The sequence below is a fragment of the Chanos chanos genome, chromosome 16 (genome assembly GCF_902362185.1).
Source record: "Chanos chanos chromosome 16, fChaCha1.1, whole genome shotgun sequence".
Classification (NCBI taxonomy): Eukaryota; Metazoa; Chordata; class Actinopteri; order Gonorynchiformes; family Chanidae; genus Chanos; species Chanos chanos.
Window position 1 is genome coordinate 4612817 of NC_044510.1, and position 24221 is coordinate 4637037.

At 43.6% G+C, this 24221-nt stretch overlaps 1 protein-coding gene across 1 annotated transcript in view; it reads right to left on the reverse strand.

The window, feature by feature from the left end:
* Nucleotides 1-12333: 12333 nt before the first annotated feature.
* grin2ca (glutamate receptor, ionotropic, N-methyl D-aspartate 2Ca) overlaps nucleotides 12334-24221 on the reverse strand; it is a 42208-nt gene continuing 30320 nt past the window's right edge. The window contains exons 5-12 of the mRNA XM_030793654.1: nucleotides 23289-23457; nucleotides 21396-21549; nucleotides 20712-20837; nucleotides 19962-20191; nucleotides 17507-17667; nucleotides 15821-16008; nucleotides 15158-15390; nucleotides 12334-13956 (exon numbers count right to left, since the gene is read on the reverse strand). Coding sequence (XP_030649514.1) covers nucleotides 12334-13956; nucleotides 15158-15390; nucleotides 15821-16008; nucleotides 17507-17667; nucleotides 19962-20191; nucleotides 20712-20837; nucleotides 21396-21549; nucleotides 23289-23457 — 2884 coding nt within the window. The remainder of the gene's footprint in view (nucleotides 13957-15157; nucleotides 15391-15820; nucleotides 16009-17506; nucleotides 17668-19961; nucleotides 20192-20711; nucleotides 20838-21395; nucleotides 21550-23288; nucleotides 23458-24221) is intronic.

The following is a 24221-nucleotide window of genomic DNA, read 5'->3' on the forward strand; positions in this document are numbered from 1 at the left end:
CCGCACAGGAAAAAGTTTCCTCACATTCAGACAGAGATGAATGCTAATTAAAGCATTACCTGATTAATAAATAAATAAGTATGCACAGGGAGAGAGAGAGAGAGTGAGCGACAATGAGAGAGAAAGAGAGGGTGAGCGAAAGCGGAGCTCATATTTAATGACCGAACACATACATCATACCTAAACATTTGATCACCAGATGTGTTCGGCACGAAGCCGACGGCGACAGAGACGGATCGAGAGTTAGCCGGGTCCTGACCGCGCGGTGGGCGAAACATCTGAACATCTCCAAACTGCTCGGCCCAAGCCCTCCCCAAATCTGTCCGCCGCCGCACGAACGTTCAAGGATCTCGAAACCTGGCAATCTGGCAGGGATGGCGTGGGGGGGGGGGTGTCAAAGCGTTGGGCATCGCTCGCCCTCGCGAGCCCCTAAAACCTCTCGTTAACGTCAAGTAAAGACAATTACGTTCGTTTAGCCTGTCACGTGAAACGGGAGTTTGACGAATGACGCACCCGTCGTTGGCAGAGACGTCCATCCGTTCTGATTAAAAGCCTACGCCCCTGAAAAACCCTGTTTATCTCTCGACTGAAGAGAAGGTTTGCACAGGACTGGTGATTGTTGGTGTGCTGTGTTGTGGGAGTGGCCACGCAGAGAGCGACCCAGAAAAATGCAACGGGATGTAACATCTGGGTCAGCAGCGAGTATGTTTGATTGCTCACTAAGGAGACTGGTTACTTGGTAGTTGCTTTTAAGGGGAGGAAAGTGAATTGAGTGAGTGGTCACAAGGCCACCGATTGGTCAAGTTACAACAACTGGGAACCAACTGACCAGTCGTCCGTTCTTTCCCCAACACTATTATGTGATTGGTCTAACAGGAAACAGTGTATGTGGTCAACAGTGCCCTCAGACAGTGTTATTATTATGTACACTCTGACATCATCACTGACCTAACAATAATCAACTGAATATTGAACCCAGTTGAACACTGAACTTCAGTTGAGCCCAGGTAGAAAAAATATATATATATATATAAAAGAAAAAAGCAGTGGCCAGGAGTGTTTCATAAAAACATACATCTATTAACTCGTAGACACAGCAATCCAATTACCCGCCATGTATCTCCAGTGGGTCTACTCAGTCACCTTTCTTGCTCTGGGGTGTTGGCATCATTTTCCTGAGCGTCCAGTTTTTGGGGATTTTTGTTTTTTTCCGCAGTCGTTTGGCTCGGCAGTGCTCACTGTTACTGAGGTGACACATCTTCATTAGGAACTGGCACAACGACCCACGAGAAGGTGCCATCTGCAGACTCTCTCAGTCAAAGGTGCAGCGCTCCCGAAGAGTTGGGCCACGACGCAGAAAGAAAGCGCACGCAGTTTACGACAAATTTAATTACACACTTCAACCACATCCGGAAATATAGCTGTCTCTTCTGCCAGGCGGAAAGTTTTCGACGACGTTTGAGCATTCAAGTTGCGGGGGGGGGGGGGGGGGGGGGGGAGAGAAAAGATAACCTAAGAGAGATTTGGAATCTCGTGTTTTTCTACATGACACCACAGTCCTTGGGTAAACAGGGCAAAATAAGTCAATGCAAACTATTCGCTAATTCAGATATCATCATTTACAGGGACGTTACTCCCTTCTCAAAACTCTTAAAATGCTTTCGTGAATACTTCCCACGTCCTGTCCCGCTGAGCGGCGGGAGGGCGTAACTCTCAGAGCTCGCTTCTATTCACGGTTCTGAGTGAAAGACAGAAGACCCATATCTGATACGTTGTCACAACGTGATGTGAGGCTGCACTGCTTCGGAGATAACGTGAGCAGCGCGACACGCTACGCGCCACGTTCACTGCTAACACGCGTATCAACCCTTTCTTCAGACGCGTTGCTTTAGGCCACACTGTTAGAGTCAGCCGGGAGAGGAGAGAGCCGTATCGCTGTTACCTTTTCTCAGAGCTCTCGTATCTGCTCGCGCGCCTGAATTCACGGAGCGCGCTGGAACCGGTGGAAAGGAGAAAGAGTTCCCGACTGCCGTTTCCCAGTGAAGGTCATTTTGACTGCAGATCGGAGGGAGGTAAAGAGATCTGGACAGAGCAGTAGAAGAGTTGTGTGGAGGGGTGAGAGAGGGGATTAGCGTTTGATCGTTTTGCCGCCGATAGGGAGGGCTGACCACGCTAATGGATCTCGCCTCAAAAATGATTTCCACCGGGGGCGTCTTCGAAAAAGCCTGAATCCAGTTCCTGTCATTCGTAATCCAAACCTACCCCCCCCCCCCCCCCAACCGCCCCCTTACGACCCCTTCTTCATCTCCCTTTGCAGTCATGCTTTTTATTAGCCCATTTTCAGACTGCAGTGGAAAGAGGGATAAGGAGGAATTGGAAAGAAAAAAAAAAACAAGTTTGATCCCACAAGGCAAATAATGGGATTTGTGTTCATAACTCCTTACGATACAGGAGTGTGGAGATTAAAGTTTGTCCTTTAAAGCAGAGAGTCACAGAAATCCTGCAGGTGCTTGAACGTATCCTTTCAATGTGTGTGTGTGTGTGTGTGTGTGTGTGTGTGTGTTTGTGTATATGTGTGTGTATGTGCATGTGCGTTTGTGTGTGTGCGCGTGTGTGTGTGTGCATGTGCGTGTGCGCGCTTGTGTGTGTGTGTGTGTGTGCGTTCTGAAATGGAACTTCTCTACAGGAGACTGGGGCTGAAGGGCTTATTTAATGAGACAGAAATTCATTCCTCAGGTCTTCCTCACTGTGGGACACTAAAGTGTGGCTTTTCTCCTCACTGAGAGAAAAACACAAGCATTCAAGTGCTCAGACTCGAACTGTTTCACAAAACCACAGGTCAACTGTTGATCCACTGATCCAACAGCCCAGAGAAGAGGAAGGGTTTCTGATCACGGAACATGAATAAGGTCATGAGCATAGCACTACATTACTGGATGAGACCTTTCAGTTCATATGACACTGCATAAGTCCCAGTAGCTAAATGGAAGCGGGGGATACTTTTCCAGTATGGCAATGCCAGTCAATATTTCCACTTAAATTACAATGCAATTACAATTACAATCCATTACCATTACAATTGCAGTTGCAATTGCATTTGAAAGTTGCATTTACTTTTACATTTATGTTTACATTTAACAGAGGCTCATGTCCATTTTCAAATAATGCATGGAAACTTTGACAGGTAAAAAAACCCAACATTTATACATACAAGCTCTGTCAGTTACAAAGACTACAAAGACATTTTTGGTCGAAGGTATGACTTTAGAGGCGGACTCATTTTGAATGGAAAAACACCCGCAGGACGTCACGGCTCGTGCCCCTGTCCCAGTCTGCAGTGTGACGGACTGAGCACAGAGTGTTAAGTTTGTGAAGTGGAACAGGTGCTGCGTGTATCAGAACAGATTAATATGGTCATTTCTCCTCACCGTATCACCGGACACGTTTGGCCTTGTGTGTGTGAGAGAGAGAGGGAAATCGATGGTAGAAATGATCGGGTAATGGGTCATCGGTAATGCCTGCAGCAGGGAGGGAGAGAGAGAGAGAGAGAGAGAGAGAGAAAGAAAGAAAGAAAGAAAGAAAGAGAGAGATAGAGAGAGAGAGAGACGCATGGGAGCAGCGCGCGATGAATAAATGTTTAGCCACGTTACAGACTCATTAACACACGTGACTGACGGTCCATGGATCAAACCACGCTTAGAGATGAAGTAGTGTGGAGATGGGAAGGGACGTGTATGTGTGTGAAGGTCAAAGTAATGCTTCAGTCTCTAATTATGGTTGTGTTTGTCTCTTCTCCAGTTTTAAACCTGCGTAATGGATTCATTATAGGCTGGGACGAATCCAATGATCTTTTATTTCTTTTGTCTTTTCCTTGGACTCCTTGGACCATTTAATTGAACCAGCCAACCAATGAATATGTGAGTGAGTGAGTGAGTGAGTGAGAGAGAGAGCGAGCGAGTGAATGAGTGAGAGTGAATGAGTGAGTGAGTGAGTGAGTGAGTGAGTGAGTGAGTGAGTGAGTGAGTAAGAGAGTGAGTGAGAGTGAGTCAGTGAGTGAAAATGGGAGACGTTTTCCTGACTCCTTACCTCAGGGCTTGGTCTTAATGCAACTGGGAATAGCTCTCAGTAATAACTACTAGCTCTCTCTCTCGCTCTCTCTCTCTCTCTTCCTCTCTCTCTGGCACACACACACACACACACACACACAGACTTAGAGCTAAGTTGATTGACTTGCTGGCTAAGTGGGTGGCTTTGTCTCACAGACAACCTAAAATGCCCCCGGTTACGCCCACACATCAGCTCAATCAGAATTAAGGCATCGTCTACTGACCCACCCCAGCTGTCTTATCCTGGGTCCCGCTTTTGGGCAGATCTAAAAACAGAATCAGAAAGTTTATTCAAACATCAGAAATGCAACACCACAACATAGGCAGACTTCACAAACACTCCTCGGTAACTTCCAGGAACCAGAGACAATCTCAGCTGTAAGGAAAACCTGCATGCTTTACCGGCAAGACAGTTATTTCCATAAAAAAATAATTAGATTTTCCGTTGCGCCTGAAAGCAAATGCAAATTTTCAATCAATACATTTCTTGACTTTAAAACCTTCACGTGTTCCTCGTCCCTGTGGGAGACGGTGTCTCTCGAAAGCGTCTTTCTTGAGCATCTTTCTCTATCTGTAAGAGCAGTTTGCGGATAAACCCCTTGTCTTTCTCTGAATAATTTCATTACGTTTCTCAATTACCGCCACAGCAGATACGTAGCACAGCCACCCGTGAGTCTCCAGAGAGCCAACATCGAGCTTTAATGAGAAATGACGAGAAAACAGAGCAGTAACTGACTGTTGCCAAGTTAATTATCATGCCCTGTTGGCAAGAGAAATGAGGTGATTGGATTTCAAATACGAGTAGATTGGGAACCCCGTGATTCATCGCCCCCATCGAAACTGCCCGCCACACTCTCTGTGTGAGTGGCTCATTTTAAAGCATCTGATGTACAGCAATACATTAAAGAGAAGTAATAACTGAGTTTGGAGGATGTATGCGAGCGCCTTTTCATGGCTCAAAGTCAACGCGCTTTTGACTTTGTGAGCCATTACATTTTCAATTTTAAATGTCTTTTGTCTACCCCAAAAACATTTCCCCCTCTATACTTTTTTAAAAAAAAAATTTTATTTTTCGGTTTCCTTGTGTTTGCCGGACTCTCTGCCTCCTCCAGCTGATAGAATCCAAATCCCTCCTGTCTTTCTCTTTATCTCTCTCTCTCTCTCTCTCTCTCTCTCTCGCTTGCTCAAGGTGACTCAGAGCGTGTGGGAAAATTTATGGCGTGTGAGGTAATTTATTCAAAGAGGAGATGTGCACAGAATATGGTCACGGAGCTTTTTCTGTATTGGAGCGCATTAAGCTATAGTGTTTTTGTGATCGTGTGTGTGTGTGTGTGTGCACGTGTGTGTGTGTTTGTGTGTGTTTTTCTGTGTATTTACAGCGCAATGGCCCTCCGGCGTAGAAAAGCCGCGCAGACAGAAAGCATTCAGAGAGGGGGGACCTGCGACAAGAATAAAGAGTCTGTAATGAAACACATTAAGCTGAGTGTTTGAATCTGCCATGGAGGTTAATTAATGAATCAGTTGGTTAATGAATATCATGGCGCTTCGACAGAGGTCAAAGTGCCGCCAATTTACCGGGTCAAAGAGCCACACATGGCACGCCTGAGGAACTATCACTCTAATAAGTTGATTTAACTGTTCTCATTACTGTAAATCTCACGGTGTGTTCTCACGGGAAGAGCCAACATCAGCAGGCTGGATCATTTTTGGTTCCTCTAGGTTCTTTGGTGCTGACATTGTGAAACTGCACCTTCGGTTTCTGTCAAGTGGTTATATGGGAAATGGGAGTCGGGTTCATATCTTTGGGCCCGCTTTATTGGACAGTTTAAATATCTCTTTACTTTTTGTTTGTTTGTTTGTTCGTCTGTTTGTTTGCATGTGTGTCATTGTCACCATCAACACAATTATAATTTTTAACATGTAGGTGATCTTCATCGCTGTCCTCCTCATGTTCTGTCTATTCCTGATCATCCTCCCATTAGTTTTTGAGGGAGAGAGAAAAAGAGGGGGAGAGAGAGAGAGAGAGAGAGAGAAAATGAGAGGCCCTCAGGGGAGATGAAGCCCCATCTGTGGGCCATGGATAATGGATCCTGGGAACCAGATGCAACCATGCACATCAATCTGGTCCTCACCAGCTCTAATGGCCTCCCACCACCGTGCCAGGGCCTGCAAACCTCCAACGGTACAGATGCCAGGGCAGCTGCCCTTAAATCCAGAGTAATACTTGTGTCCGCTGGGGAGAGGGCAGGGGACTCTGTGTTCAATCGGGGGGTTCGGTCCGGTGCCAAAAACTGGGGCTGTGTGGACGATATAAGCTGCCCGCTTCTCTGGGTCCATGTCCTCTCCTGATCTCCTGCTCTGAGTTTCCAAAACAGGAGAGAGTGAGGGTGAGTGAGAGAGAAAGCGAGAGAGAGAAAGAGAGAGAGAGAGATCGAGAGAGAGAGATGGCAGCTTAGTGTACGATTTGCTGAGAGATTCAGCAATCTGTTCATTTCAGTTCGGACAACATTTCCGAATTTGATGGATCTAACTGGCAAAATATAGTCCCAAGGTTTGTTTTACAAGTCTCTCACTTTATGAAAAGACTTAGCAAGCGCCCAGGCTAACGAGGAATCGTGAAATACGTTCCTCTGTCGATTTTACAATTCTGCCCTGTTTCTTTTTAATGATCTGAACCTCACTAAAAACTTGCTAAGACCTTGTAAATTCTTGGTATTTTGGGTTTTTTTCTCCTAGGCTATTTCTTGCACCAATTAGAAGACCTCTCCCATTAGCTTTTAGCGTAGCGACCACTTTCAACACTTCTTAATGAGTTTCAGTAAGCATTTATCATATCCTTAACCCTGTTTAATGGCTGACTTTTTCCGAGAGACGCTTCGTCATAAATGTCAACGTAAAAAAAAAGGAAAGGTATATCACTTTAGTATAGGCTCTCAAAACCAGGATCTGCCGTATCGCAGCTTTGAGAAATGATAATTGATATAGATTCATGTATCGACCCATTTTGTTCCAAAGAACATATGTCTTTCATGTCTTGGACATGGATTTTTGCCTTTGGTTTTGATTTTCTCAGAGCGGTACACGCGCACGCACGCGCGCGCACACACACACACACACACACAGACACAGCTCTGCCCTTGTCACCCAGGCAACCTGACCTTCAGCCCCTCCCTCAAACCTTAAGCTCCTCCCAGAGGAAAAAAGAGAGAACAGACTGATGAAATGGACGCATCCATCATGACTTGGTTGAGACTTTCTCTCTCTCTCTCTCACTCTCACACACACACACACACACACACATACACACACACACACACACACACACACATACACACACATACACACACACAGCAGTCATTTCTCCCTCTAGTCCCACACTCACGCATTTCTCAGTCTGCACCCAGATTATTTATGCTTGTTTTGCCAGATAAATTCCATCATTGGAAAACATATATCGTAGTGTATAGATAAAGAAAGGGGTTGGTAGGGGAAGAAGATTATCCCATGTGGCTTTGATTGCTTTTTTCCCCCCCCTTCTTCGCTATCTCCTCGCTGATAGTATTTCTCTTTGAGATTAGACAATAAATCTTCAGATGTGGGAGTTGTCTCACGAGAAAAGTTTGTGTAGTAATGAGTGCCTGCTTAGGGAAATGATTCTCGTTCAGTCACAGGCCAAATCAGCATAAACGAAAAACCCTTTCCTGTCAGCACCTGTGTGTATGTGTGTGTGTGTGTGTGTGTGTGTGCTGAGGACATGATGCGGTTCTTAAAGGTGTTGAGGTGGCGTGAACGTGTAATGACATTGTGGAGGGGGACCTGGGTAAACTGTAAACACTTCCCCGTTTCTGATTGGCTGTCGCCGTGGTGAAGGATGAAGGAGAGTTCAAGGAGTTTGCTGAAGATGGACTCTTGCTGAGTCGCGTTTCTGTGGCGACCTTTGACGTTCATTAGTTTCATCTCTGGGTCTAACGATCGTAGGCGCGGAGGGTCACACACGGTGTACCGGCGTTTGGCGCCGTGCCGGATGAACATAGACCTATCAGTGTGATTAAATACTGTTGTCCCTGAGGGTTAATCAGTCTCTTCACCCCCCTCCCCTGTCTCACTGACCTTCCTCAGCCTCATCATCCTCACGCATATCAGACAACCTGTCTGGAGCAAAGCCAGATCTCCACCCCTCTGGACCCCCGACCACCGGACCTGTACCAAGACCACGGGCGAGAGATCACACCATCGTGCGCTGGTACAGGACAAAAAGAGAGAGAGAGAGAGAGAGAGCGATGTTAGCATTTTCCATAACCCTTTAAAGACACAGTATGAGGAATGTGATAAGAGTGTTCTCTTGAAGGCTGTGTCCTCTGGCTTGAATCATCATTGGACCCATTTTCCACACATTTACATCATGCAGGGACGGCGTGTCGTCTTCAGCGCAAAGATCTGCCCTGGCCTGGCTTCTGTTTCACAAGAATTCACAAAAAAAAAAACAGTGGAAGTCGCAAACACAACAACCTTTTATGAGATATTTCCATTCTGACATTTATTGTGTAATTTGTTATTATGTTATGTATGTATGTATGTATGTATGTTAAAAGTGCAAAACAAGAGAAAAACTGTGTGTGGGTTGGGGGGTGGGGGGAGGAGTCTGTGGAATACTATAATGCATGTGTGTATGAGTGTGTGATATTCTTATTGTGTGTTTGACAGCTGTGTATGTGTATGTGTATGCGTGTGTGTGTGTGTGTGTGTCTGTGGGGGATGGGGGTTCCGTGTGATTACTTCTTGCCTGAGCAGGTGGATTGACTTATACCCCAGTATGTTTAAAATAAAAATACCCTGAAAGTTTTGTTGCATTAAATGACATACTACCAGTGGTGCAGGGCAGAAATCCATTAAGCCCGATATATAACCCGATACGAATTTCACGTGCTGCGGGACCTGCAAATGTAATCGCTTTTTACCATTTGGTTGGTGCGGATACTGGCGCCTCTGGCTCCGCGGGTGTGAGAATCAAGAATGAAATCGTATTCATAAAATATTTCTCCCAAGCCGTATATAATCCCACCTTGTATTTATGGGGCAATTCTAAAACGGGGCTTCGGCGGGCGTGGGACGCCTTTTGTCTCTTTACTTCTCGTGAGAATAACGTTTCAGTCAAGAGACAGAGAAAGAAAAGGGAAGGAGATAGAGGGAATGCTTCTTAATAAAGCCAGCCGTGTGACGGAATTAGTCTTTAATTACTGTGTGAAATGAACGAAATTTGTTAAAGGACTGAACGTCGTGGAAGCGGACAGTCTCGCTTCTCTTTGAAAAGGTTCATTTTGGAGTTTATTCAGCCATAAGGTATTTTCTCACACTTATCAAGCACCGTGGGCATTAAACTTTCTTTGTTCTCCTGGAAATCACATTTCTGAGATGTGGACAAGGCTCAAAAAGAGCCCCTTTCTCGCCGATATCTGCCCAAAAAGTCCTCCAAGTCCAGCAGATAAAATGTCTCAGAAGACATTCAGATATACTCTCATTGCAGAATGACCATTTTTGGTCATCACGTGCATGTGCATGTGCGTGCATGCGTTTGTGTGCGTGTGTGCGTTCCATGTGTGTGTTCCATGTGTGTATGTCTATATCTCGGGGTCCCAACAGAAATGTTAATTGGTTGCACCGGTTATCAAGTCCAGTAGAATTTTACCATTCCAACTGTATCAGCCATCAAATCCAAAGCTGTGGGCAAACTGAGTAATGGTAATTAGCATAGTAATTAGAACGCACTTGATTCTGAGATGGCTTTATCGTAAAAACTTAAATTAATTTATTGATGGCAACAAAAAGATGAATGAAATAGGTTTGTAAAGAAGACAAAAATCTACTTCAAGCAACAAAGTGCAAAAAAAATTGTATGTTACCACTCTCAGGTTACCCTGTATTTAACAGACCAGATCAATCTAAGCATAATGACATGCGCTACTGTCAATCACACGATTCACATTGTCCAACACAATGCTATTTTGCAACATAAATACAACATCAGAATGAACTATATGACATATATACATTAACCTACTTAATTCTTCATTTCTTTTAATGGTTACTATATCAGCATTGCAATCCTCACACTAGGCTTGGTTTTAGTTGCCATGGGCCATCCGAGTGAATCCATCTTTAATCACGTTTGATACTTATATTTCAAGTTCTCTTCAGTTAGGTGGTTTATGGTATTCTGTGGTACTTTGTTCACTCAAATGCCCACTACAAATGCCCACTATGCACAGACAAACAATTTCCATTATAACCCTCATCAACAATAAACAATCTCACTTGGAAAACCCGACAGTTGTTGTCACTGAGGTGAAAGGCAAACTTTGGTCCCGTGCCGATCGGTTGCGATGCCTCTGTTAGCTTCCGTGTGGATGGTGATGGATGGTTGGTAGGTGCGAGCCCAGGCTCCCAGGCCTGCCCCACTGACATTATATCTGCATGCCTGGAATCATTCATCAGGTAGAGAGATCGCTGTGCTGCTTTCACATCAATCCTGCAGTCAACAGGAGGAAGACAGTACATCAACCCAGATAGGGACGTATCATTCCCTCATTCCGCTGTTGCTTCGTTTGACAGAGAAATCCTGAAAAGAAAACAGAGCGGAAGCAGAGCCTGCTTGGTTTGTCGAAGTCCTCAGACGAATCCGTGGACTATAATGTCACAATGACTTTGGCTTTTAAATGGATTTTTTTTTTCAGTGTCACAGTGTTAAATTTGAATGTGTTATGTTAATTAGTTGGGTCTGGGTTCAAGCCACTTATTTGTATCACAGCAGTGCCAATTAATAACAACTGTTTAAATGATTGGATGATAATACATATGTAGTATTTATGTAATGACAGTGTAATTACTACAACGTCAAAAATACAACATTAAAACATGTCTGTGGTATGAATCTCTAGTATAATTGTATGTGTTATTATAGAAATAGAAAAAAATAAACACATTATTCTACTGTCTTTGCTTTCAATTTAAGGCTGGGGGCAGCGGCAGCAAAATTTTACATCATGGTATGATTTGAATTTCGGATGGATTTTACTGCATTTTTGTTTTGTGTTTGTTTGTTTTTGTTTGTTTGTTTTTGTTTTTCCCCACACTTTTGAATACAGAAATGTTCCATAACCTTTATATGGTCACACCATTTTACCCTGTTTCAGTCTCTGCTCTGGCAAGGGGATAAACTATGGATGAACATCTCAATCCATTTGTATTTCTTTGCATGGCAAGATGCATTCAGCCACTCGATTCCTAAGCAGGGACTTGAAAACCTGAAAATAATTTTCCCTCCCAAACAAATGAATGTGCAACTTGTAAGAATAGTATAGGGAAAATCCCTTCTGTCGCACAGATATCTCCCAGTGTGACAGCTGGACCTTGCCATTGTACAGGCCGATGGCTGTTTTTCAGCTAACTCTGCCACAACAGTTGCGCGCGATATCTGAAATAACCTCAGAAGCACTCGCATATTTTTCCCCCAAAAAATGCAGGACAAAAAGGACGACAAGAGACCATTCCAAAAGGCCGATGTGGCAACTCAGGCATTTATTCAACGGCGAAATAAACAGTTGTGGAGATACAGATGACAGCCATTTTTTTTAAACCCGAAGTCCGAGTACAGTTATTTACCAATGGAGAAAAAACAAATCTCATATAGATGGTGGGTGGTCCTTTGTCCCTGGATTTACAAAATTTTTGGAAGACATTGTGTTACAACCCTTGATACAAATTCAGCAATTTTGACTGTTCAAGAAGGAACGCTGTAGCAGTTGAAGAGAAAAAAAAAAAAAAGAATAAATATTAAAAGTAAACCAGTATGCTATGAAGCTGCCTTACAAAACTTTCCTTTTCTCTCATTTGCCAGGAGTGAACTTATTTAACCAGCAAGATAGCGATTAAAAACCATTTAAATATCAATCAATAGGTTAAATTTCAATATATTAAGAACTATTCAATGAGTGTTCTTATTATGTAAATATCACTGAATGTAGTCCCAACAGTAATTGTCTGTTCGTGCCTTATGTCACATCCCTGCTGCCATAAGTATTATTGCACTGGGTGTACCACCCTCCTGTCCATTTCTCCAGCACGGTGGTCACGTTTGCTCAACTCATAGTTGGTTTTCGGTGGTCTCAGACCGGCTCCTCTGTGCAACCCCTCGGAGGGATTCAGTCAGTGAACCCAGAGACAAAGAGTTTCAGACCTCTGACTCCAGACTGGACACTCTACCCCAAGGCCTGGGCAGATAGGGACTGTTCACACTACGCGCCACCAGAACCTGCCTGCGGTCCCTGGGTCCTGAGCCCTCGAGGGGGGTTGGATCTTCACGTGATCTCCCCGCCCCCGTCTCGTAACCTCCATACATGCTGTTTGGGTACAGCATCTGCCTGTTTGCCACCCTGGGCATCATGGTGGCGCCATCAGGGCAGTGGTTGACACAGGGGAACATGTGGCACATGTCTTTGGAGTGTTCGTAGAAGTGGGCTGGACCTTGCGCCAGTGGTCCGACATATACAGGCAGATCTGTATAGGAATTCAGGTAGGTGGAGTAGTGTCTGTGGACCACCGTGGAGGAAGATCGGCGCAAGGCGGCCGCGTTTTGCAGAATGGCCTCGCGGTAGGACGGAAGCCGTGTGGATTGAGAGTATTTGAGCTTCTGTGGCTTGTACGGGTATGAGTTCATGTGGGCCGGGTCCAAGTAGGCGGGTTCTACCGTCACAGGGTAGCACAGGGTGTTCCCAGCACTACCGTACATCTTTGAGGGTTTGGGGTTGGCCACCACCACCCGCGGGAACAGGTCGGGTATGTTGACCCGGGTGGAGGAAGAGGTGGAGGGCTTCTCATCCAGCTGCCTGATGCGGTCGCTGCTCCATGTAGCCTTCAGGAAGGAGGCACGGCGGTTTAGCTTCTCCTTCCCCAACAGAGGTACGTCGTCCATCTCCGGCTCCAGGTAGGGCTTCATGCAAGAGTTGCAGCTGCCACTGGTTCTGTGGTAGTGGCCACCCACGCAAGTGATAGGTACAGTTGCCGCATGGTTGTCCATGAGGTGATTGGCCCTCAGCTCTGCCAGACATGGGCCTGGCTCATCAAAGTTGTGCCGCCTCCTCATGTCTGGCGACCCCACTACATAGCTATGGGACCGTTTCTTCCGACCTGGACCGTCGGGGTAAAGCTTCCGGTTTCCCAAAGTTTCGTTTTGTTCTACGTAGACGTCCGGAACCTGGAACTCTCGGTAGGGGATGAAGGGAGAAGTGGGATGGCGGGATGGGTTCTCCATGTACATTCTCCCGCTGCTGTGGGGGGTCTGAGTTGTCGAAGGAGCGTCCCTCATCGCTATGTGTGGACTACTGAGACTAGAAATAGGAAGAGTCCGCTCATAGATGTGGTGACTTGTTCGTGCCGGTAGGGTGTAGCGGAGAGGCGTAGGCCTTGTCACCACTCTTGGCTTTTCCAGCAGCGACTGTGTAGAACTATCCCCATAGTGCAGCGGGAACGTAGGCGTTAGTGGCCTCTGGGGGTAGGGGGAGTGGTTGTCTGTGATGCTGGAGATGTAGGGCAGACGGCCATGGCTGGCGTCTGTACCAATCAGGCGTGTCGGGAGGTTAGGTTTAATGGTGTCTCCACCACGGCGACCCCAGTTTTCAATGGTTTTGGTGGCATTGTCTAGGGAGTTCTCTACTCTTGCAGAAGACACAATGTCCTTGGCAGTTTGGAGCATCTTAAGCATGTTTGCCTGCTTGTAGTTGGTAGTCACGTCAGGGCTCTGCATGCTTCCAGAGCGATCTGTGTCTTCTACACCATTAAAGCAGCTATAGATGCCCTGAGAAGCAAAAAACAAAAATTAGCCAAAAGCCAAACATTGAGTTCACAGTTCACATTGTAAGCTGAGTCCATTGGTAACTTTCATATATATATATATATATATATATATATATATATATATATATAGATAGATAGATAGATAGATAGATATGTGTGTGTGTGTGTGTGTGTGTGTATAGATGTATATACACTGTTGTAAGTCTTAAATTGTACAAGCATAAATTACTGTCATGACTTCTGGCACACTGTTTAATAAACAACTGGCATCTACCATGTTACATTATTCACTCTGAACACATCAAATATCTACGAAGAAAATTATCTGGGGTACTGTCAAAGCAAAATTAGATTCAGAGGTGCTCAAAATTGTTTATTGACATTTTGGTTTGCTTTGAAAGCTTGTATGTATTCAAGACAGCATTCAGAATGAGCCAATAAAGAAGATGCTGACTATGCATTTGCAAGATTTTTTTTTTTTTTACCCATTTTCATTCTGCCTTTTGTATTTCACTTTGAAATTGGGTCTTACTCTTGAATGCTTAATCTTACATCGGGACTGTCAACAACATCACGATGAAGTTTTTTTTAATGAGCCCATTAAAATTCCATTTCAAAAATAAGGTTCAGAACCAAAGCAGTTATGCCAAGATTCCTTAAAAGAGCCACTTCACTGCATTTTATTAATATTCATTACGTTCAAACGTCATTTTTAAATTTAGTGCCCTTGACTCTTGCTGGTCATGTAAGAATTTGACTCTCTGTTAAACCAATTTTCCCTGGGCTATTTTGTACCAAGATCAAAGGTTTCCTGTGACATAAAAAGGAATAAGAAATTCAACACAATAATGTAGTAAAAACGTTCAACTTCTGTACAGTCAAAGAAAACTGTATTGTAGTAAAGACAGTCAGCACATGCATATTCACGTTAAATATAAATTAAATTATTGTCTTGATATCACTGAATAGATATAATTATACCTACAAAATACACATAATGCTGAGTAATTACTTTGGTATTATACATAAATTGATAGCAGAAACAGTGCATTAATGAATGAATGGAATGACTGATTTACTGATTGATTCATTGATTAATTCATTGTTTAATTAGTTTATTTAAACTTCAAGCAAATGATGATGCACATGTCTTTCCTGACCCCTTCTTGTGCTCTTCCCTTTAAAACAGAGTGTCCTCTTACCCTGCTGATGGCCAGCAAGAAGTCCAGTCGATCGGACTTGCGGACAGAGTGCCGTAGTTTCCAATACAACAAGTGCTCCCAGGCAAAGACCAGCAAACTGAGGCCCATGGCCACTAGCAGCATATAGAACACGCCGGCCATGTTGTCTATGTCCAGCTTGGAGCTCATCACCTCTTTTTTCTCATTCCGGCAAATTCCAGTAAGCCAGACGGTCTGCAGTTTCTGAGTGTCACCTGTAGGACAGATACTTGCCTTTAGCATCCAGCGGTGAATAACAGGTAATGTTTACTATGGCTAATATTTTGCTGGAGACTTGTTTCTAGCACTTGTTTCCAGCATGAATCTATGCTAACATTAGCGAACCATCTAAAAGTAGGAATGCTGTGAACACAATGGGTAATAGAAACATGGAGCTGCGTTCAGAATTTCACCGGAATGTCAAAGAATTTTAACACTAAGAATTTTAACTGTTGCCTTAAGCTAAACACAGCTGTGGGTATGGGATAAACATGAGCTAGCACATTATGTGAAAAACTATCCAATGTAAGCCTCAGTGTCTTGTTCCAAACCAGGAGCACATTCCATCTTGTCGGTGGACGCCAATAATGATTTAGCAATAGTTAGAGTTGATGTAGTTGAGTGACGAGATAAAGATGTGTTTACCATCTGCAAGGAACTGAAGAAGAGCAAGGTCAATGGGTCGTTTCCAACGCGACCCTTTCTGGAGGGCAATGCCGTAGCCGGTGGTGGCAAAAACCTTCCCACTGCCGATGGTCACCAATTTACAGCCCTCATCTTTACCCGCCATATAGTTCAGGACAGCAGCATCATAGATAAAGGCATCCAGTTTCCTGTCGGCAGGAGAGAGAGGGGGGCAGTGTTGTTATTAACCCTGTCAGTGTGAGTTATTACTGCAGCTAATTGCAGTTGCATGCTTAGTTTAATTAAGAATGAGAGCAACAAGTGTATTAACTTGTTCTGTAGGAGGCAGGTGTGAACAACTGAAATTCGCTTTAGTTAATATCCAAATGAGCTTGGCTGTGTGTCTGTCTGTCTGTTTGTCTGTGTGTGTGTTTATGGAGAGTGATCAACTGTGCAACTCCACAGCTTTGGAGTGGGTACACTTATAAAACCAGGATTTGTTCAGCTATTACCATACATGTTTACACACAGGCTTTTGATTAAAACAACCAAGCTTCCATTTTATCATTAGAAGTAATATGAACATTGGAGTGAGCCCAGCCATTGCCGTCGTCATCTATTCAGAAAATGTCTTTGTTCCTCTAAAATGTATGTGTATAAGGCTACAGAACATAAGTGACTGCTTTTTATAGCTTGTTGCTGTATCTCGAGATGAGATTGAGCATTAGCATAACTGTCACTGAAAGTTCTGCTACCCATTATGGTGCTATATGCATGGATCATTTTCAACATGAGAATGCAATCATTACTCAGAACTACACTAAGTGCCATTCGTGCCTTTCTACGCGTGGGTCTCTGAGAAGGGTCTTCCGACAGGTGCACAAAAATAAAAACGACAAAGGAGAACCAACATAAACTCACACACTCTCTGCATATGAACACAATGAAACAAAATTAAGACCGAGATCACAAAAACATTTCTAATTCATCTTCCAACAATGCCACAGTGCAAAAAGTGAATAAAAACAGCAGCAAACATTTTGGTCAAAAGAACCGCTGTCAGAGCCGCAGGGGAATGGTGCATAAACCCGTCTCCAACAAACAGATGACCGGTAGACCCACTCCTCATCTCCTACATGTCTTTTTGTGCCATCCAACAGATAAAACATCCGTGCGCTGGCGGTAAATTAGATCACACACTATTACAGGCTGAATGTGAGACAGATTTTTCTGCCTGAAAACCGTACGCCCTTTGGGTATGAATGAAGATCCATCTGTGAAGTGGTCTTTTTTTATGTAATTTACGTACCCCTTGTAACCTTCAGGTAATCCGGATTATATTTCTGCCGTGCAGATAACGTTTCTCTCCACTGTGTGTGAGTTTACCGACGTCAACCTATCTGATGTATCTCTAGGACGTGGATCTATCGCGTCTACATCTACGTGCAATGTGCGATTCTCCCAATTATCTGTTTATTGGAGCCAGGTGTGTGGGCCACTCTGCATGGCAATGAACATCCATAACACTTCTCCTGCGATGACATGTTGTTGAAATATGTCACAGACAAATGAGGACAAGGCAATAATAATATGTTTATTATCCTGTGATCTCCACGCGAGTGTGATTTATTGCCACGGCCGCTGTTTGTGTAACAACAGAGCAAAGAAGGAGAGGAAGAGTTTGAAACGGTTTGTAGGGGACCGTACCCAGTTTTGAGGCTGTTGAGGGCATCCTCCACACCCTTCTGGTTGTATTTGACCATGTGAGAATGCATCTCCGGGTAATTACTCCGTATGTTCCTCTCCGTGCTCCCGTTCGGGACTGTGCCGAACCGGAATGGCGGGTACTGCTCCTGAGGCTTCTGGAACTGTTTTTGGTTTTTTTCCCAAAAACATGACAACAAACATTTAGAAAACAATTAGCATGCAAAGAGGGTGCTACTAAAACCCAGAAAGACAGTTTACAGTTGCGCAGTTCTATCTGAGACGGGACATTTTGGAGCGATGCTCATTGCAGCTCCAAACTACTCTTAAATCAGGATCATCCCTAGCCAAGAAAGGAGTATAAAGGAGTATTCCCTTTTTTTTTGGAGCTGAATTTCAGTATTCGGATTTATTTAGTTTGTCCTTTGTCTTCACCACTTTCACCCAAGGATTTTCAGATTTCCATATCTTGAGAAAAATAAAATGCAAATCCAAAGTGAACCAGCGGCTTGCAGACAAGCGGGGCATAATCCTCAGAGTAAAGAGAAGAGAGAGAGAAAGAGAGACTAATGAAATGATAAGATCAGACTAGCCACTGTGGGTTCTCTTCATTCTTCTGTCTGTCTGTACCCTGAAATACCACTCAGTGAATTAACTGGTCAGCTAAGGTTACAGTTTCTATAAAAGCCAAGTCCAAGCACCACTCATTTCTACATTCAAATCTCTGATTAGACAACACAATGAAGCGAAATTAACTCAGAGGCAGTCAGAGCTACAGTTCCGTGGAATTTCAGCGTAACTTTTCTTCCCCTCTATCCTCTCATATCTTGATTCAAAAATTAACTTCGGTTAATTTTCTCCTCATTTTTTTTCGGTCACATGTGATTTTCTGCCCCGTTTCTTAAATTACACCATTAACTTTAATGCAAAATGAATGTAATGTTACAGACAAAGCAGCACATTAAACTGGAGGAGGTCTTTGGGGTGTAATGTAGGTAACCTTGCATTGCTCCATGAGGAGGCGCTAGGGTTTTTTTTTTTTCTTTCTTTCTTTTTTTTCAGTGGTCCAAGGATGAATCTCGGCATTACGCGAATGAAATATTGAGACCCTACTGCCAGATTAAGTGAACTCCTCTCACGTCTGGCTGTTGTCATCTGAGCAAATGAGGAAAACTAAATGAGCTCCCCCCTCCCCCACACTTGTTCTGCCCTCTGGTCCGAGGTGTTAGCATGCTGCGCTAGCTTTACCTCATGCCAAGGTTACACTGCTTTGGCTGAGTAACATTTTCTGTTGTTATTAATAGGACTCTCTGCCAGCTTGTTCCAAAGCTGAAAGTTAAACATTAAAAGCCTTATACATGGATCCACTCCAAAGGTTTTTTATACTTACAAAGTACATCTTTACACAATTTAAGTAAAGCCTATAAGGCTGACACATTTTGGAAGATATTTGTAATAAGAAGAAGTTGGTGAGTGAACTTTCAATTCTCTAATCTGTGATCTCGCTTTTTAATTTTTAAATTTTTTTTTTTATGTCTCGACATATCGAAAAACGATGAGTTTGCAGGTAGGTATTTTGGTTTGTGGATCATGCGTGGTGTAACTACCGTGCGCAAATTTAACAAAATAATTGAAAAAGAACTTTTAAGTGGCTCAAGGGTATGCGTTCTATCAGACCTAAGACTTTGTAGTCTTAGACGTTTTAATCTTCCTCATTCTCGGGCGAACGATATTTCATAAGAGGCGCAGAGAGACGCTCGACTCTGGCTTCGCGAGGCGTCGGGGCTCGTAATTTAAAAGGTAAAATGTGGCAGGAATTTTAAATGGGTTTTTTGCAAAGATCTTATTGAAGGATAGACAGGTCGGTCACTCTACCCCTGTACAGTCCCTTAATCCTACACTGCCCCAAAGCAAAGATCCTACAAATCAGCACAGGCGCTGAAGGCTTTGATATGGATTTTTTTTTTTTCGTGGGGGGGGGGGGGCGGCGGCAACGCTCCTTTTAGACCCTCATATTCATTACGTGAAACTATGTGGCCTTTGATGCTGAATTGTGTAGTTCAGTTTCATTGCTTTGAAGAACACATCAGAGACTGACGGCACTGAAATGAAGACAACACACTGAGGAACTACGTGATGTTTCCAGGCCACATACAAACAATAAAGAAACCTATACCTTCTATAATACCCATTTATAGCTTTGGAATGTATATCTTTATTACCTGACTGAATGTCTCCTACATATGTCCCCATGTAAGCACGGAGTGTATGATCAGAACCCACGTAACTGTATTAGTGATGAACCTCATTGTTATGTAAATACTGGCTCACTGCGGTAGTCCTCACATGCATAAAGAAAGAGGAGAGATGTCTCTCCTCTATTTATTCAGAATCTTTCAGGCTTTCCACTGTGAGACACCGTAGCGCTAGCTGAGAGAGAGGCTGACGTCGATCTTACCTTCTTGTCGCTCAGGCCGGACACGGTGTCGATGTACTGCTCTTGGATCATGAAGGCGGCCAGGTTAGCGGTGTAACTGGCCAGGAAGATGACGGCAAAGAAGGCCCACACCAGAACCATGATTTTACTGGTGGTCCCCTTGGGGTTCTCGATGGGCACCGAGTTATTAAACACAATGCCCCATAATAGCCACACGGACTTCCCAATGGTGAAGGTAGGGCCCCCAGGATCTTTATAAAAAGAAAAAAAAGAAGACAATTGAGAAGACAAAAAAAGAAGAGTTGCATATATAAGAACGCTATTTTTAAATATCAAGTTTTCTGTGTATATCTGGATTCAAATAAAATGTTCCTTAATGCTATGAGTTGTAACAAAGAGCTTTTTATTTGGCCGTGTACATGCTCCTAAAAATATTACATGATTGTAACATTACAGTATCATTATTAATAACATTTTTGTGAACACAGGGCGTTAAGTGGCTTTAACAGATGTTTTCTGGGAAGTTGTTCCCTTTCAGAAACGTAACAAAAAAAACCCCATTGTTTTTCTTTTCCAAAAGTCAGAGCCAAGCCGTCGGTCAAATGAAGATTTGCCGTATCGACGGGAGCTAATTAAAGTGGAAAATGACCTTTTCAGTCAGGGCGCAGACAAACATCTCGTCACAGCCGTGAGCTTTGGGGTTGATAAGGCTACTTAAGCTGGGTCTATGGCTGACGCGTGAGTGAGCGCAGCCTGTTTTTCTCCACCCACCTTTGGCACTGACCAGGCTCCGGTTGTAGCCGACGGGACTGAAGTATTCGAACACAAACACCGTCACCGCAACCACGGTCAGACACATCACAAACATCATCACCCACACCGCTGGGCTGTAGGGCTCTGTGAGAGAGAGAGAGAGAGTGAGACAGAGAAAGAGATAGAGAGAGAGAGAAAGAGATAGAGAGGGGGGGGGTGACAGGATGTGTAAATGTGAGAGAGAAAGAAAGGGAAAGAGTGAGTGCAAGTGAAAGAGAGAGAGAGAGAGAAAGAGAGAGAGAGAGAGAGAGAGAGAGAGAGATGGGGGGATGAGAGGATGTGTAAATGTGAAAGGGAGAGAAAAGGAAAGAGTGAGTGCAAGTGAAAGAGAGAGAGAGAGAGAGAGAAAGGGAGAGAGAGAGATAGGGTAGGGGAGAGAGTAGATGAAACAGTTTCAGGATTTCAGAGCAAATTCTGAGAATATGGGCCTGTTGTTTTCTGTACCCAGTTGAGGCGTCTCAAGAGGATGAGTAAATACGTTTACATTGGGATTTCGAAATAACACATTGAAGAGATGAAAGGGAAGTTTTGTAGTCACTTATTTATTTGTCTCTAAGCTGTCATTCAATACAGATTTGCATTTGAATGTACATGTATCCTAAGGCCAATATTCACTATTTGCAAAGAGTCTATATGTCTCACCCAGGAAAGCAGAGGGAGAGACTGTTCCGTTGCTCCTGGCAACCATGACACTGATGCCCGTCTCCACGAATGGCACGGAGAAGTCGATGATCTCTGACCTTTCCTCGTTTATGGTCAGAGAGCCAATGGCCATGTCTGCCCTCTTATAAAACACCTGGAGGACAAGAGACAGAGGACAGCCATAGTTTAAAAAACACAGGGTAATGCTGCCTTCTTATTACCTATGTACATTTTTCCCTATACCCTTCTGTTTGTCTGTCTATCTATCTATATCTGTCTGTCTGTCTGACATTTATTTTCTCTATCTATCTATCTATCTGTCTGTCTGTCTGTCTGTCTATCTATCTCTCTGTCTATCTTACTATAGACCCCTTACTTTTGTACTATTTTTTGCTGTCTCAGATGAGTCATCCATGTGATGGACAGTGCGATGAGTTGATTTAATATGTATAACAAAACAGCTGCTCATTATGCATTACGTGATATTGATTCATAATCTCTGCAGTCACTCAGACTGGACATTGTTTAAAAATAAGATGAAATGTCAGTGGTGCTAGAGGGCACCCACAGGACTGCCACGAAACTTTGTCTCCCCCTCCATTTAGTGAGTAAACAGTCCATTTTATTCAGTATTTGTGCTTCTCAATACTTCATCAGTGTGGGCAGATGTGTACTTCAGTCTCATTTGTATTCAATGAGCAAGGGACCCGTGTTAATGCCAGACTATCCTTTATATAAATCCTCAACACGAAGACGGATTTCACGCTGGAGCTGAAAATGTCACTAATAGCTCATATGGAGACATAACCGACAATTTTTCTGTCTATTAGTTTCCACGAACTTCTCCTCCGCGGACCTTTCCTGATGTGCCGTTGTCAGTCATAGCGTGTGTGTGTATGAGTGTGTGTGTGTGTGTGTGTGTGTGTTATTTGTTATATGTGGGTGTATGTGTGTGTGTTTGTTATTTTTTATATATGAGTGGATGTGTGTGTGTGTGTTTGTTATTTGTTATATGTGGGTGGATGTGTGTGGGTGTTATTTGTTATATGTGAGTGGATATGTGTGTGTGTGGGTGTGTGTATTATTTGTTATATGTGAGTGGATATGTGGGTGAATGTGTGTGGGTGTGTGTGTTATTTGTTATATGTGAGTGGATATGTGTGTGTGTGTGTGTTGGAGTGTGTGTGTGTGTGTGTGTGTGTCCTCCGGCATATTTACAGTCCAGGCACTCCTCTCCACACAAAAAAAATTACTCTGCCAACCCTCCATAATGCTCCATTGAACAAAATAGCTTCCCTACAACAGAGGCAGAGAGAGAGCCGACCAGAGCTAATGCTATAACCTCTTCCTCCCTCTGCAAGTGATTTCTTAAAAGGGACATTTATATCTTTTACAGCCTCACTCTCTTCCCCCAGTTATTCAGAAGAATGCTCCACCTCTTAGAATTTCATTCCGTTTGGAGTCGGTTCTGTCTCCCATCACGCACTACGCTTAGCATTCTTACGTTTATTCTTCGAGAGCAATAACGTCACGTGTTAGTTCGACGATGCTAAGGTCAAAGTTAGGATGCCCTCCAAAAACTGTGAAATGTACTCTCATACTGTCCTCGGTGCTTCATGTCGCTCATAGCGTGGTGCTCTCAGCGCAGCACACGCAAATAGTGTCAACGTTTCTTTTTGTAAATGTGGGTATGAGTTCAAATCTCTGTGTGTGTGTGTGTGTATGTGTTTTGTGTATTGGGACAAGGTAGTGCATTACTTTCTATATAGAATATCTGGTAGCTTTTGCTGATTATAAAAATAATACGAAAAAAAAAAAAGATTGAAAATTAAATCAGTAAGAAAAAAAAGGTGATAAAGATCAAAGGTGAGAAAGGTTCCGGTGTGGGCTCACCTCCCCAATCATCCCGTTCCAGATGCCGCGAACGAGCTTGCCGTGTTTTCCGTTGGTGACCAAGTAGAGGTCGTAGGAGAACTTGATGTTGCGGGAGAGTTTTTTCAAGATGTCAATGCAAAAACCCTTACAGCACAGTTTGGTGTAGGGTTCGGTGTGACCAACGATACTGTGGAGAGAGAAAGAAGGAACATTGAATCATGGGATTGTTTTTTTTGGGGGGGGGGGGGGGGGGTCAACTGTAAGTCGTCATGGGAGCTCCTGTCAGTGGACTGTATTCTTCTAAATTCACTCTGCAGAAACTGCCTGCTTCAGATTCTGAAGTTATCATAGAGTGGATTTTTTTGTGAACATATGGAACCATAAAGGGGACCTAAACATTGTATCAACATGTCTCCAGAAAAAAACTTGTATTCAGTGAAGTAAAATGGCATTGAAGTTATGTGCTGTCGTAACGGAACATAGATGTTTCTGGAAGGAAATGTGAAAGAGATTTTAATCAAGCAAAACATAAAGATCATACTTTTACATTACTTATTTTTTTTTAAAAAATCCATTCAGGACAAAAACTGTTAGTATTAAAAATCTGCCGTCTCTGGTAGAACTGCTGAAGTATTCTGCTCTTGGTTTCAAAGTGAGACCCTAAATTTATTACCGATAATTCACTTCCCACTGTATAGACAGACAGGTTCTTTCTTTGGGCTCTAGTTCACCCAGGGGGTCTGTATGAAGCAAACCTGGGTTTTCATCTGTGTGTTTAAGACACATGGTTGTATTTCACATTGGTCAAGTGTGCAGCTATTGTCAATAAAATGAGCTTTACGTTTTCGTGTGGCACAGCCTGTAGTCAATTTTATTCTTGCTGGTTTGTTAATGATTCCATTAGATGCTTGCTGATGTACTGCCGAAGAGAGGGTGAGAGAGAGAGAGAGA